Consider the following 15,626-nt stretch of genomic DNA (forward strand, 5'->3'; position numbering starts at 1 on the left):
TAATTTTATCACAATCCAAACTCATCATCATCCCTGGAGTTGTCTCCTCTAGTTTCCTCCTTCAGTGGTGTCAATGATCTGTCCAGATTCCTGCCACCTTTGCTTCTTTCTGTCCCCAGACTCCCATAGTCAGCAGGTCCTATTAAGTCTTCTTCTAGTGGGTTGTTCAGTTTCAGCCTTCCTTTTAGTTTCCAAACCCTTAAGACCTCTCCAACCTGGTTCACTGCAGTGGTTCCCAACTGGCTGCTCATTCGGGCATTCATCAGATTGAAATGTGGTTACCTGGGCCCTGTGCAAGGCACTGGGGATAAAACCAGGAGTGAGCTACAGTCACTACCCTTACCCAGCAAGCTCAGGTTCATCCTACTCCCGGTTTCTAGGAACACTTTCCTCATCATCTCTATCGTATCATGCAATAATTCATTCTTAGTTGAAGATGACGTTAATAACCCAGTCCCTGAAAGAGTCACACCCAATTGCACGGGCTTTGAAAAAGCCCTGAGAGGGGCCCTAATGATGCCTTCACATGGTGTTATGATTTAGTAAAACTTCAAAAGTGAGGTTTTTCACCACCATGGATTAAGACCACTCTTACATCTTAATTTGACTTCTCAGTTTTCCCCTAGCACTGGGTGTTGGAGTGACTGCAAGCGTTTTTGGAATACAGCTATAAAAAGAAGTAGACTTGAGAATATGATTTTCAGCATTTAAAAATGTATATAATTTTGCAATGTCTTTCTGATTCTAAGTATTCACTTTTATCATAATTTTATATTTGTGATTTTGTATTCTTCTTCTGAGATGTCTAAATTTCAAACCCTACAAAACCTGGACTCAGCCTTGACTATTGGTTTCCCCTAGAATCTGTGACCTCGCCACACCAGGACAACCCTCAGTCCACTGAGTCACCTGGCGAGAGCTACTATATTCTTCACTACCATATTCTTATCTCTATTATCTATTACCTTCTATTATCACCCCAATTTTATAGCTGAGTAAACTGAACTTTAGAGGTATTGGAGGCTTAGTTGTGTCCCCCCAAATTTATGTGTTGAAGTCTTAATTCTAATACCGTAGAATGTGACTGTATTTGGAGATACAGCCTTTAAAGAAGTAATTAAGTTAAAATAAGTTTATTAAAGTGGTCCCTAATCCAATATATCCGGTGTCCTTGTTAGAAGAGGAGATTAGAACACTGATAGGTACAGAGGGAAGACCATGTAAAGACACAGTAAGAAGGTGGCCATCCACAAGCCGAAAAGAAACTGATCTTTCTAATACCTCGATCTCAGACTTTTAGCCTCCAGAATTTTAAGAAAATGAATTTCTGTTGCTTAAGCCAGCAGTCCATGGCACTTTGTATGGCAGCCCTAGCAAACTAATATGAGAGGGATCAAATGACTTATCTAAGATCACACGGCTAATCAGTGGGGAGCTGGGACATAAACCTAGATCTTCTGCATCCAAATCACATGTTCTTTTCTCTGCACTTCCACTGCCCTTCAACTAAAGACCACTAGGAACACACGCTATAGGGAACTCTGCAACATTTCAGCAAGGGGTTGCCAGAAAAGACTTAATAGATTTGAGCTTGTGTGAGGTGATTTTATGGTAGTCACAAATAAGTAGGGCTTTGCTCTGGAGTGGATACTTTCAGGAAGCAGATGTAATTCTATGAGAATTACGTAGAATTACGTAAAACTAATCTAGAAGAGAAGAATGTAGGTAAAGTAGTAATTGGTAACTGCTCATATTAGTCAGGATGGGGGTGGCCATTTATGTGGTTTGGGTAGTGCTCATGTTTTTGTCTGTGGTCAGACATCATTATGCAGTGGTTTCTCGTTTTTGGCTTAATTCATCCCAGTTACAGAATGGTTACATGTGATGACACTCTTTGAAATTGTTGGAGCTGAGCCAGAGAACACAAGACCCCGCTGAGAGCACCACGATGGTTCCTGGCTGTCAGGCGCTGCTTTCCTCTTTCTCAGGTCCAAGAGCTGCATTTGCCAAATCTGGTCATGTGACCAACACCAGCTGAAACTTTCTTTCCACTTAAAAAAAATTTTTTTTTCAGGAAATGCTGGGAAAGACCCACTCAAAGTTGCTGATGACATAATCAGTGCTACTGTACACTTTGCATGGAAACATTCTACCTCATCAATAAAAAAAGTTAAAGTTGTCGTCCTTCAAACCGAGCTGCTAAATATATTCTATAACAACATGAAGGAAAGACAAATAACCACATCACCTACCTTTCAGCCCATATTTTCAACTGAGCCTCTAGATGTAACCTCTAACAACCTGAAGAAAAGACAAATAACCACATCACCTGCCTTTCAGCCCATATTTTCAACTGAACCTCTAGATGTAACCTCTAACAACCTGAAGAAAAGACGAAAAACCACATCACCTGCCTTTCAGCCCATATTCCCCAAGAATGCATGTAAGATGTTCTTTTAAAAACTATATGATTATCTCTTGTATCACTTTGAAAATGTTTAAATGTGAACGCTCACTGTTTCTGTCAGTTCCAGGAATTAACAGACCACTTACAATACTATATGAGAGTTGTACAAGAACTATGAAACACAATGTCCTGTCAACTGATTCTTCTTCTGAGAGACAAAATCATGCCTGGAAAGCAGGAATAGCAAATGAACAGGAAGAGGAGAAAAGAGGTGAGAAAGCAGAAAGAGGGGAATAATCTTTGAAAATTCAAACCAATGATCTCATTTTCTTCCCTGTTGATTGGTATTGACCCTCAGTATCCCTTGTAGCTATGAACTAGATGGTCAATACTGGTTTACTGATCATCCACCTCTGGACAAGTTAGCCTGAGAACAAAAGCATATGCAAGAAAAGAGTGGACAGGGTCATCCGGTTGTACTACGTCATAAGCAGACAGGTTGTTAAAGTATCTGTGTCGACCTGTTCCTCTGACTTGCCATTTTGTGACTTCTGTACTGTTAAAACAACTAGAGATGCAGCCTCCTCTTGCAATCACTGTTTTTATCCATTTTGAGCACTTACCCAGAAAGCATTGTGCATTTACTGGTAATGAGGCATACCTGTCACCACAGCCTTCCGAAACTGAGAACTGTTGTCTGTCAGGAATTTAATTTCTCCCTACACTTATTTCCTGACAATTGTTCTCCTCAATGTCCTGCAACACACAGTACATGTAAGAGCTCCACACATGTACACAAAGTAAATAAAAATTATAGTTGGATCACTTAAAGCTCTTGTAGTAATAATTAACAGACAATCCAATTTAAACTAGCTTAAACTGACCCTGGCCGGTTGGCTCAGCGATAGAATGTTCTGGCGTGTGGAAGTCCTGGGTTCGATTCCTGGTCAGGGCACATAGGAGAAGCGCCCATCTGCTTCTCCACCCTTCTTCCTCTCCTTTCTCTCTCTCTCTATTCCTCTCCCACAGCCAAGGCTTCATTGGAGCAAAGTTGGCCCAGGTGCTGAGAATGGCTCCAATTGCAGCGGAGCAACGCCCCAGAGGGGCCGAGCATTGCCTCCTGGTGGGCATGCCGAGTAGATTCCAGTCGGGCGCATCTGGGAGTCTGTCTGTCTGCCTCTCCCCTGCTTTTCCCTTCAGAAAAATGCAAAAAAAAACAAAACAAAAAAAACTAGCTTAAACCAAAAATGAAATTCATTGACTCACATATTTATAAAGTCCAGACATACTTGGCTTGAGGTTCAGTTTATTCAGGTCTTCATATATCATCTGGCCTCTGACATTCTTTATCTATCATTCTCTACTTTGCTGTGTTGTCTTTATTATCAGCCTTCACATAGTGGGAGATGGCTGCTTGAAGCTTCTGGTCCATAGAGATAGTATCCGGTAGCAATACAGCTAGTGCTTGACTTACGACCACGATTGGTTCTGACAGACCGGTCGTAACACGATTTGGTCGTAAGTTGAGTAGGCTATATCTACAGTACTGTGAAATGATGTTATAAAAATCTTTAAGTCATATTTTATCATAATTTTCTTTCATTATTGTTATATATCATAATTTTCTTTGTTCATTTTATGCCATTTGTATCATCTCTACACCATTTTGTTTCTTATTTTTACATTTGTCAGGTTTAAGTAAAACACTGCATTACCAGTACAACTGGTTTAATATTTGCAAAACATACAAAATTACAAAATACAAGTGCATACAAAAATACAAAATACAGGTGTAAAAATACCATAGGAAACATTTTCCCAATTGCAAAACATATCAAAATATATAAACATGTATGAAACATTTTATTGGCTGTTGGTGCTTGGCTGCAGATCATTGATGTCATCATCTGAGGCAGCAGTTGGGGTTACCAGAGTTGGTTTTTTCATAAACATGTGCGATCACTTTCACTTTCTTTCCTCCTTTGTACTTGTTCATTGATTGCTTTCTCATATGTGCCTTGACCAGGGGGTTACAGCAGAGCGAATGGCCCTTGCTCAAGCCAGTGACCTTGGGCTCAAACCAGCGACCATGGGGTCATGTCTATGATCCCATGCTCAAGCCAGCGCCCCTGCACTCAAGCTGGTGAACCCATGTTCAAGTTGGATGAGCCACACTCATTTTCGTGTCGAGATCAATGGCCTTTCTTTCCTTCTTGGCAGGCTGAGATGTAGACAAAGACAATTTCCTCTTGGTAGACATCTTGGGAGGGGTGTGATGACAAATATCGAAGACACAAAACACAAATTGCTGTACCGAGTCTGGGATAACAGTTGAAATGGTGCACGTGGAGATGGTAGTGCTGCCAGAAGCTGGTCCGTACTGTCATACACTCAGCTGGGCAATGATTGCGCTGCCCGACACGGAGCAGTTGTGGCTAGCAACTGTGGTCGTAAAGTTGAATGGTCGTAAGTTGCATAGGTCGTAAGTCGATCAATATCTGTATATCCTATTAGGAGCATGATGCCTGGGAACACAAGTGCCATTGTAAGGCCTGAAATTCCTTCTGATTAGATCAGCGTAGGTCATCTTTGCAGAATTATACTAATTGGCCAAGCCAGAGTCACATGCTCTACACTGGAAATGGAAGGATCACTATCTGAAACAATGAGGCAGGATTGTCCTCCAAAGTGCAGGATGCTTTCCCAGAAAAAGGGGAAAAGGATACCAAACAGTTAAAAGTAACACATATCTACTATAGTTTGAAGAGATATATAAATAAACACTTTCTTTTTGGTTTTTGGAAAGGAAAATTTTTACTTAAATATAGGAGCACTAAATCATTATTAGTAAAGTAAAAAATAAACTTGTTCATCAAAAATTTAAGTTGACTTATGAAATTTACATAATAAAATAGGAACATTAAAGAGAGAAGAAAATAAAAATGACTAAAATAGCCCTGGCTGGTAGTTTATTGGGTTAGAGCAGGGGTCCCCAAACTACGGCCTGCGGGCCACATGCGGCCCCCTGAGGCCATTTATCCGGCCCCTGCTGCACTTCCGGAAGGGGCACCTCTTTCATTGGTGGTCAGTGAGAGGAGCATAGTTCCCATTGAAATACTGGTCAGTTTGTTGATTTAAATTTACTTGTTCGTTATTTTAAATATTGTATTTGTTCCCGTTTTGTTTTTTACTTTAAAATAAGGTATGTGCAGTGTGCATAGGGATTTGTTCATAGTTTTTTTTATAGTCTGGCCCTCCAACGGTCTGAGGGACAGTGAACTGGCCTCCTGTGTAAAAAGTTTGGGGACCCCTGGGTTAGAGCATCCTCTCGATATGCCAGGGTTTCAGGTTCGATCTCCTGTCAGGGCACACACAAGAATCAAGCAATGAATGAATAAATAAGTGGAACAACAAATTGATAGTTCTCTCTATATATCTCTCTTTTCCTGTTCCTCTTGCTCTACAGTCAATCAATCAATAAACTTTATTTTTAAAATGACTTTAAAAAGCAGACGAGTGGCCATATGGTACCTGAGGCAAAACAAACAACAATGAAACTGCCTTACATAATCTTTGTTGTTAGATAATAAAAATAATACAGATAAAATGTTGGAGAAAAATAGTTTGTTGGCAAAGAGAAACTTCAATTTTAATAAAAATTTATCATATGGCCTTCTTTAAAAGAGAACTGAAAGAGGATAGCTTTCAGTTTCATTTGAGCAGGTGATACACAATTACTTTTCCAGTGTATATTAAAGCTGTTTATTGATGCAGAGAGCATTTATTGAGCACCAGCTGTATGTCAGATACTAGAGATCTGTATTTGGGAGTCGTGTAAGTAGGTGGGAGTTGAAGCCATTGAGTGCGGATTGAACTATCCATGGAAAGTATGAAGGCTGAAGAGAGTGAAGACTGAAGGCAGAGCCAGGATTCTTGGTGTTTAATCCCAACTGCACACATGGAGAGGAGCCTGAGGCAGGGAGTACCAGGAGAGGCATAGGAGGGCATTTATCTTCAGCACGAGGAATGGGAAAGGAGAGGGACATTTATCTTTTAAAAAAGATTTACAAGAAGCAGGTTCAAGAAAGTACCTAGTAAACTCTTAAAGAAAGGTAGCTGTTACGTTATTTTTTCAGAAGCACTGAGCTGCTCAACAACAGAATACAACTGTTCCTTGCCGTGATGGTGGCCTTCCATGTAATGTGGGGCGCTTGAGTATTCCGCTTTCCTGGAACTCAATTTTCTTAAATTGTCTATCCAGAGACACCTTTGTCCACAGATAGAGCATGTTACACAGTTGGTGTGGCTTCAGGGTATGGTTTAAAGGTCCTTACTCCCAAGAAAATACCCTTGGCTTTATACTTTATTTCCCTTTTAAATACTAATACCTCTGTGATGTAGAAAAGATTGTGCTTAATCATTTTTCTAATGAATAAAACCATGTGTTTGTTTATAAAGCCACTTGGCATTCCCTAAAGTGCTTTAATGCCTCTTATTATACTTTAAACTTTTAACATTCCCACGAGGTGATAAAGAGAGCAGAACTTCTGGATGAGGAGATGAAGACTCATATGGCTGGTCACAGGTTGAGGCTTATCAGGTCTTCTTCCTCCGAGTCCTGGTAGTTTCATGCTCCGCAACCTCCTGGAAAGGAAGAGAGGTTCCAAAGAAACACTTCACTTACTTGCCAGTCTTGCCAGCTGCGTTCAGAAAGAGAAAGGAGCAGATCCAGGAGGACTCTAAACGGACTAGAAATGGTTAGGCCAAAAGATTTGGGAGGGGAGACAGAGGGGGAAAGAAAAGAACTTAATTTCTAGATCCTACACACCCTACCATGGGAAACTGCTCCAGAAAAACTCTTTGAAAAGTGGAACTTGAAAAGACATTCCAGCCTGACCTGCGGTGGCGCAGTGGATAAAGCGTCGACCTAGAAATGCTGAGGTCGCCGGTTCAAAACCCTGGGCTTGCCTGGTCAAGGCACATATGGGAGTTGATGCTTCCAGCTCCTCCCCCCTTCTCTCTCTCTGTCTCTCTCTCTCCTCTCTCTTCCTCTCTGTCTCTCTCTCCTCTCTAAAAATGAGTAATAAAAAAAATAAAAAAAAACAAAACAAAAAAAAACACATTAAAAAAGAAAAGAAAAGACATTCCAGATTTGGGTTAGCTGCTTCCCTTTGTCACTAGAATTTCATTCCCTGAATGAATTTGCTAAACGGGAAGGGAGTGCCCTGGATCCCTCTCCCAGGACTTGTGTATCTTTCACTAAAAATGGGTAAATCGTGGCTTTGTTTGTAAGGAAAAATCCTTTGGTTTTTAGCTGTAGTGTTGTCTCTAATCCAATCTGTCCATATTTCTACTAGTCATACCATCTCAGGAAGTTGATGTGTAGACTCAGTGTGTTTAAAGTTTCTGGAAGCCATTGGAAAGCAAAGGGAAAGTTTGGACATCACCACTGTATATGAAAGCATTCACTCAGCACTTCTGTTATTTTCTTTATGTAGTGTTTACTTAGAATGGGAGATGGGATACAGAACAATGTGCTTTAACTATCTTTAGCTAGGTAATCATGTTTTAAAAGAAAAATAAGAAAGAACCACACTAAATAGAACTGATAAAAGTGAAAACATCAGTGAATTAGCTTTTATGTTTACACATCAGTTTCTTATAGCCTTAATTCCATAGAACATTCTGGGAAAATTATAATTTCAAGCTATAATGAACATAAGTTTATCTAAATATTTTAGCTAACCCATTATTTAACCTATGGCATATTAGTGTCAGAACCATTTCCTTTATCTGTGTTTATCAAAGAATTTAGGATAGTAAATCCCACCAAAGACCAGGATAAGATGAATGAGGAAAAAAAGCAAAGGTAATGCCTTGATTTTCAGAGATCCCTGGTAATGGATGTCATGTTTTGACCAAATGCTAATTTTGCAGAAAATATTCCTGAAAACTGGACTGACATGAACCAGCAGTTATCTTGTGTGATCCAGCTACAACCCGGGGAGTCAGAATATGACAACGTGAAGAACAAATTCTTTCAGATTTGTTTTTCTTACACAATAGAGAAGGTAATATTGCATTTAAAAAATTATTTCTTTTAGCTCAACTGGTGGTTACATAGTGGGTAGAGTGTTGACCTGGGACACTGAGGACCTAGGTGCAAAACCCTGAGGTCGTTGGCTTGAGTGAGGGTTCACCAGCTTGAGCGTGGGGTTGCTGGCTTCAGTATGGGATCATCAACATGACCCCATGGTTGCTGGCTTGAGCCCAAGGTTTGCTGGCTTGAAGCCGATAGTCACCAGCTTGAGCCCAAGATCTCTGGCTTGAGCGAAGGGTCACTGGCTCAGCTGGAGTTCCCAGGTCAAGGCACATATGTGAAACAATCAATGAACAACTAAAAAGTGCTGCAGCTATGAGTTGATGCATATCATCTCTCTCTCTTCCTGTCTATCAGAAAAAAAACTTCTTGCCTGACCTGTGGTGGCGCAGTGGATAAAGCGTCAACCTGAAAATACTGAGGTTGCCGGTTCAAAACCCTGGGCTTGCCTGGTCAAGGCACATATGGGAGTTGATGCTTCCTGCTCCTCCCCCCCTTCTCTATAATAAATAAATAAAATCTTTAAAAAAAAAGAAAAAAAAAGAAAAAACTTCTTTTAAATATTAAAGAACAAACACGAAAGCTACTTTTTTATATAAGATTCTTCCTTCTTTTATACCTTACTATAGTTATAATATTTTAGTTAGACTCACTCAAGCTCCATAGACTTCAAATCTCATGATTCATTCATTAACAATAATAGAGACTCCCCAAAGAGACATGTATATGTTTGAATACTTTCATTTACAATTCATAAACCCACTTAAGCTGATTAAGAGAAGAAATATATTGGAAATTAATGGGAAGTCCAGAAATTGGATAGTGTTTGAAGCTATTTGATCCAGTGGCTTAATGATGCCATGGATCTCATTTTTCTGGATTTGCTGTCCACAGTGTCAGCACTTTGTTTGAAGGTTGGGTTCTCTTTGTGACTATAGGATGGCTGCTGGTGGCAATTGGAGAGTCTTCCCCCATTCACATTCTGCAGAGGAAACACTGTGTCCTGTCCCACAATTAACAGATGAGAGTTCCAGGCTTTGTGTTGAGTGGACCAATCCAACCAGTCTGTGTCAGGGATGGGGGGAAGTCATGTACTGACTGGCTTGGATCTGGGCTGTTGGAACCCTTCATGAGATTGGTTTAACCTAGTTGGGCTCCATTCTACAACTATAAGGAGGGCCAGCTACACCCAAACCAGAAGTTGCTCCACAATGGGGATGAGTGGAATGGATGTTCAGAGATTCCACAATGTCTATCCACTATGCTGCATAAAAATATTAGCCATAAAATGTAGGAGTTTATTAGACAGTCCTTATTGTATCATAGATATCAGAGCAGGATGCGGCATCCTAGTAATTTAAAATCTAGCTAATGCTTACATAAAAATGTATACTTAACTACATTAGAGCAGTCATGAAATTGTGCTTCGGTAACTTTTCACATGCCTTACTCCCCTATTTAATAGGGCAGGAATCACCCTATTACTCATAAGGTAGGAATCACCTTTTACTCATCTCTACATTCCCAGTACTTAGTATAGTGTAGGACACAATACTTACTGAAAGAATGAAAGAAAAATCCTGAGAAAGGAGAACCAGAAAAGAGAGACTCTGGCTGACCATGCAGTGGAGCAGTGGCAGGCGTCCCCAAACTACGGCCCACGGGTCACATGCGGCCCCCTGAGGCCATTTATCTGGCCCCCCGCCGCACTTCCAGAAGGGGCACCTCTTTCATTGGTGGTCAGTGAGAGGAACACTGTATGTGGCGGCCCTCCAATAGTCTGAGGGACAGTGAACTGGCCCCCTGTGTAAAAAGTTTGGGGACCCCTGGCAGAGCATTGACCTGGGACATTGACGACTCAGGTTTGAACCCTCAAGGTCACTGGCTTGAGCACAGGTTCACCAGCTTGAACATGTGATCATAGATATGACCCCCTGGTCACTAGCTTGAGCCCAAAGGTAACTGCTTGAAGACCAAGGTGGCTGGCTTGAATCCAAGTTTGCTGGCTTTAGCAAGGGGTCACTGGCTCATCTGGAGCCCCCCCCCAGTCAAGGCACATATTAGAAAGCAATCAATGAACAGTTACAGTGCTGCACTACAAGTTGATGCTTCTCATCTCTCTCCCTTCTTGTCTGTCTGCCTGTCTGTCTCTCTCACTAAAAGAAAGAGAAAGACTCTGAAGAAAGGACAGATTTAAAGGAGAAGGTGCTTCATTATGTTAAAAGCTGTTGAGAGTACCTGTACTAGAAACTTGTTTTAATTGTGTTTCCCCAATATCTGCAACATTCTTGGCTCTTGTCCTTCTATTACAACCATTTTGAAAAAACCGAACTTTGAATTAATTCCATGACTGATTCTGTTGCTCCTGGTTAAATCATTGCTAATCATGGTCTCCAGCCTCAGCTGGACCCTCTAGGTACCTGGAATCCTTCCTTGCTTCCTCCAGGCAACTCCCTCATGCATTCCCTATTCTAAGCCTTCATCACTCACCCAGAGGCCTCCTTCACTGTCAGCAAAATAACCTTTCCTCTTATTTTTATCACTTGGCTTCTCCTCAATATCTGCTACAGTTATTCACTCACTTGTTCTTTAGCCTCTCTTCTGCCTTTGTTTCTAGAACATCATTTGCTCAGATTTCCTCCTCTCTCCCTAGACACAGATGATCTGGGTCCCTTTCTGATGCTTTTGTACATCATGTGTGTTCTCCTAAGCAACCTCATCACTATGAGGGCTGGTGATTTGTGTCTTTGTCTTTCTCCCCCACTAGACTGGAAGTGTCTTGAGGGCAGAGATCCAATACAGTGCTTGATTCATACTAGATGTTTTTGTTTGTTTGTTTTTTGTATTTTTCCGAAGTTAGAAGCAGGGAGGCAAACAGACTCTCGCATGCACCTGACCAGGATCTGCCTGGCATGCCCACCAGGGGGCGAAGCTCTGCCCATCTGGGGCATTGCTTCACTGCAATTGGAGCCATTCTAGCGCCTGAGGTGGAAGTCATGGAGCCATCTTCAGCACCTGGGCCATCTTTGCTCCAGTGGAGCCTTGGCTGTGGGAGGGGAAGAGAGAGAGAAGAAGGAGAGGGGGAAGGGTGGAGAAACAGATGGGCACTTCTCCTGTGTGCCCTGACTGGGAATTGAACCAGGGACTTGCACACACTGGGCCGATGCTCTGCCGCTGAGCCAACAGGCCAGGGCCATACTAGATGTTTAATAGATGATTAGTGAATGTATGTTAAATTCATTTTCTAAAAAAAATGAAAAGCAATAGAGAATGATTTTTTTGAAAATAAATAGTTAAAGAAGGACAAAGTTTCAAGGAGGGGATGGCTCATGGTTTGAAATATTATTGTGATTTCTGGAAAGAAATAGTCATTAAATTAGGGAGCTATGAGGTGATTTGTGACCATAATTGGAGCAATGCAGAAAGAACTATGATTGAGAGATCAGAAAGAGGTAAGGAAATAATTATTAAATGACTACAAATCATTGAGTAGGAATTTGAATGTCAATAACTTTACAGTAATCCTAGGGAATATATATAGGTAAACATTTTTATATACATTATAAGTTCTTTTGTGTAAAATAAGTAATAGTAATCACTATTACACAGATAACTTCAGCCTACCCTTTTTCTAAAGTCAAAAAGCTACTTTTAAGCAAAATTTGTAACTTCTACAGCTGAAAGTTTTTTTTTTTTAAAGAAAGGGTTTATTGGGCCATTGCTAGCGAGAAAAAGCCCAGGTCCTGGGGCCTGAAGCCTAACGTTCCAGCAGCAGTGCCAGGTGGAAAAGGCAACACGTCCGCCGTCCTGGAGCTGGCGAGTGTTTTTATACATGGGGAGGGGGAGAAGATGTAGATTTAGTTTTGAAAGAATTTACATTGGCTGTAGATAAAAGGGGTGGGAGAAGGTGAAGTGAGGCTAGTTCTGGGACAGGCACAGACTCTGTAAAGAAGAACAGTTAGCTCCTTCGGACGACTGCTGGGCAACAGTCTAGAAAGTTCGTGTGTAATAAGAAGTAGAGGCTTCTGGAGTTTGATGATGTCTGGCTCTTCTCTCTTTTAGACAATCTCAGAAATAGCCATCTGGAAGTCAGTTCACAGTTCTAACATGCACTCAGGAGTGTGAGCAATCTTGTTAGATGTTCTTTCACAATCCAGCCCACTGTAATTCAATTTAGAACATCTCAGAATGTTTCTCTTGTCATTACCTATCCTGAATTAGTGGTTTATTTGCATTTTCTTCTCCTTCTCCTCCTTCTCTGTATTACTTAAAGGCGACAACAAACACTATACTGAGCTGAGGTCATTTCCAAAATGTTTTGCTCTTTGTCATTTGCAGATTGAGAGGATACAGAATACATTTCTCTGGCAGAACTACCAGGTAAAGAAAAAGCAAATGGACATCAAGAACGGCCATACAGATAATGAGAGAATCCTCTTCCATGGGACAGATGCAGACTCCGTGCCAAACATCAACCAGCACGGCTTTAATCGCAGTTATGCTGGGAAGAATGGTAAGGAAGCAAGTAATCTGACTGATCAGAATAAGGTGAATGGAAGTTTTAGTGTTGACTCTTCATCCCCAAGCAGCAAGCATAGAGCCATAGATGGCAGCCATCTTGTCATTGTTAAGATAGAGCTCATTCCGTTTCACCCAAAAAGAGACTAGCAACCTTCTGAGGACAGATAGTCAATTTCAGAAAAGATGAAAAGTGGCTTTGGTGACCCAGAACTGCATTAAAATTTTATTTAATTGTTAGGTTTGGGTCTGGTTCTACAAACTGTGATAATTTTCTGTCCTTAGGAAGGCTTTTGTCTTTCTCTTTCCAGGTATAGCCTATGGAAAAGGAACCTATTTTTCTACTGATGCCTGTCAATCTGCTTATGATCAATACTCCAGACCAGACAGCAATGGGAGGAAGTATATTTATGTTGTGCGAGTACTTACAGGAGACTATACCCGTGGACATGGAGGATTAATTACCCCTCCATCAAAGAACCCTGACAATTCCACAGATCTGTTTGACTCTGTCACCAATGATATACAAAATCCACAGCTATTTGTCATATTCTCTGATAATCAAGCATACCCAGAATATCTCATAACTCTCAGATGTTAAAACATAGGATTTTTTTTTTAATCTCAGAGGTGATTTAATTATCTATATATAAGAACAATTTATAGAGTTTTTGTTTTTGCCTTTGGCTTGTTTACATAAATAAAAAAAAATCTCTATGTTAGGTACTATAAAACTGAAGGACGGCCTTTCAAACTGCCTTATTTCAATTGCTTGCATACTTTTCTTTTGAGCACATTGATGGGTAGAAGCCAAGAGATGTAAATGACACAATTATAGCTACAACTGTAGACACCAAATCCATCAAATCCATCGTAGAACCAAGAGCACATTTCTTTTTTCTATTGGAAAAGAAAATGAATCACTCTAAAGCCAAGCTGTTATTGTTCTTATTGGAATATGTTAAGACATCAAACTGTGTTGAGCTAAACCATGCTATTAAATGAATAGGCTTCTATTATGCATCTGTAACAGCTGGGGATATTGTCTCCTTAAGAAACCAAATCAAAGAATATTATGTCAAATCTATTGTGGAACACATCAGATAAAATGTGTTGTATTTATATCTAATGCTACATAACAAATTACTGCCAGACTTAGTGGCTTTGTGGTAAGAAATTCAAGTAGAGTATGGCTTAGCTGAGTCGTTCTGTCATGAATTTGCAGTGAAGGGTCGGCAGGGGATGCAGTCATCTGAAGGCTTCACTGGGGCTGGGGGATCTACTTCCAAGGTGAAGCAATAGCTGGCAATTTTTGCTGGCTGTTGGCTGGAGTCCTCAGGTCCTCTCCACAGTGGCCTCTCTGCAGGCTGCTCTAGTGACCTCATGACATGGCCGCTGGCTTACTCCACAGCGAGCTATTCAGGAGAGAGGAGACAGAAGCTACGATGTCTTTTATGGCCTAGCTTCTGAAGTCATACTCCATCTTTTCCACAATATCCTACTGGTTACATGAATCAGCTCATTCGGTATGGGAGGGAATTAAACAAGGCATGGACACCAGTCGGTAAGGATCATTGCGGACCATCTTGGAGGCCATATGAATGAGTGAATAAATGATAAATTGATAAAATGTTAGCAGTTGAAAGGATACCAGAGGTCATCTAGTCACACTATCCTCTCATCTTTCTCCCTTCAACACATCCCACTCCTTGGGCAAAAAGCCCTTTAGCTTCTGCTTGACCACTTCCAGCACTTAGCATCTGGACAGAACCTATCCCATTCTGGCACAGCTTTGATTTTCGAAAAACTCTTGCTTACACTGCGTTGAAATCTATTCTTTTATATCTATTACCAGCTGATCACTATCCTGTTTACACTGACACAGAACATATCTCATTTCTTTTATAGATGGTGGCCATTTCAGATGTGTCCCTTATTTTAGAGTTAGGTAAATTCTTAAAATAACAGTTTATTTATCCTGAAACATTAGTTTTCAAGGGTTGCAGATGTTTAAGGAGTGTTTACATTATCATAAATAAGGTACATGCACATTTGAAGAGAACAGAAATGTATTTTAAAAATTCTCACCAAACTCCATCACTCAAAATGGCAACACCCCAAGGCAACCACTGCCAGTGTTTTTATTACCCCCTTCTGGTTCCTTTACCCACCTTCAAGAGAGTAAAAGTCACTTTATTCAACTACCAATTATACAATATGTATCCACATTTTTTCATTTAACATTACAAGTATTTGTCTCATGTTATTAAGCTTTTCTGTTAGTAATCTTAATGGTTGTGTTATTTGCTATATATCTTCTTTCTTATATATATATAAAACTTTAAGTGTCATCATCTTTACTTACAGTTTAATTCCGTTTTTCTTTTGCAATGTATCTGTACCATTTTCCCCATGTCATTAAATACCTAATATATCATTTTAATTGTATTTCAGTGTATATTTTCACATATATGTCATGACAAAATAAGGTGCTTACATTTCTAGATAAATATATGATTGGAATATGAGATGCAAAGACCATAATCTACCTTCAACAAGACACTACTCCCTGGATTTCTTGGAAGAAATATAGCCCTAGAG

General features: G+C 40.4%; 1 protein-coding gene across 4 annotated transcripts in view; it reads left to right on the forward strand.

Annotated features, from left to right (window-relative positions):
- Positions 1-15,433, forward strand: part of LOC136312241 (protein mono-ADP-ribosyltransferase PARP15-like) — a 328,256-nt gene extending 312,823 nt beyond the window's left edge. For all 4 annotated transcript variants that reach the window (XM_066241828.1, XM_066241825.1, XM_066241826.1 and 1 more), the window contains 5 exons: positions 2,075-2,443; positions 2,529-2,678; positions 8,345-8,478; positions 12,846-13,020; positions 13,337-15,433. In XM_066241828.1, coding sequence (XP_066097925.1) covers positions 2,075-2,443; positions 2,529-2,678; positions 8,345-8,478; positions 12,846-13,020; positions 13,337-13,626 — 1,118 coding nt within the window. In that variant the 3' untranslated portion in view covers positions 13,627-15,433. The remainder of the gene's footprint in view (positions 1-2,074; positions 2,444-2,528; positions 2,679-8,344; positions 8,479-12,845; positions 13,021-13,336) is intronic.
- The last annotated feature ends 193 nt before the right edge of the window (positions 15,434-15,626 follow it).

The sequence above is a fragment of the Saccopteryx bilineata genome, chromosome 8, assembly GCF_036850765.1.
Source record: "Saccopteryx bilineata isolate mSacBil1 chromosome 8, mSacBil1_pri_phased_curated, whole genome shotgun sequence".
NCBI lineage: Eukaryota > Metazoa > Chordata > Mammalia > Chiroptera > Emballonuridae > Saccopteryx > Saccopteryx bilineata.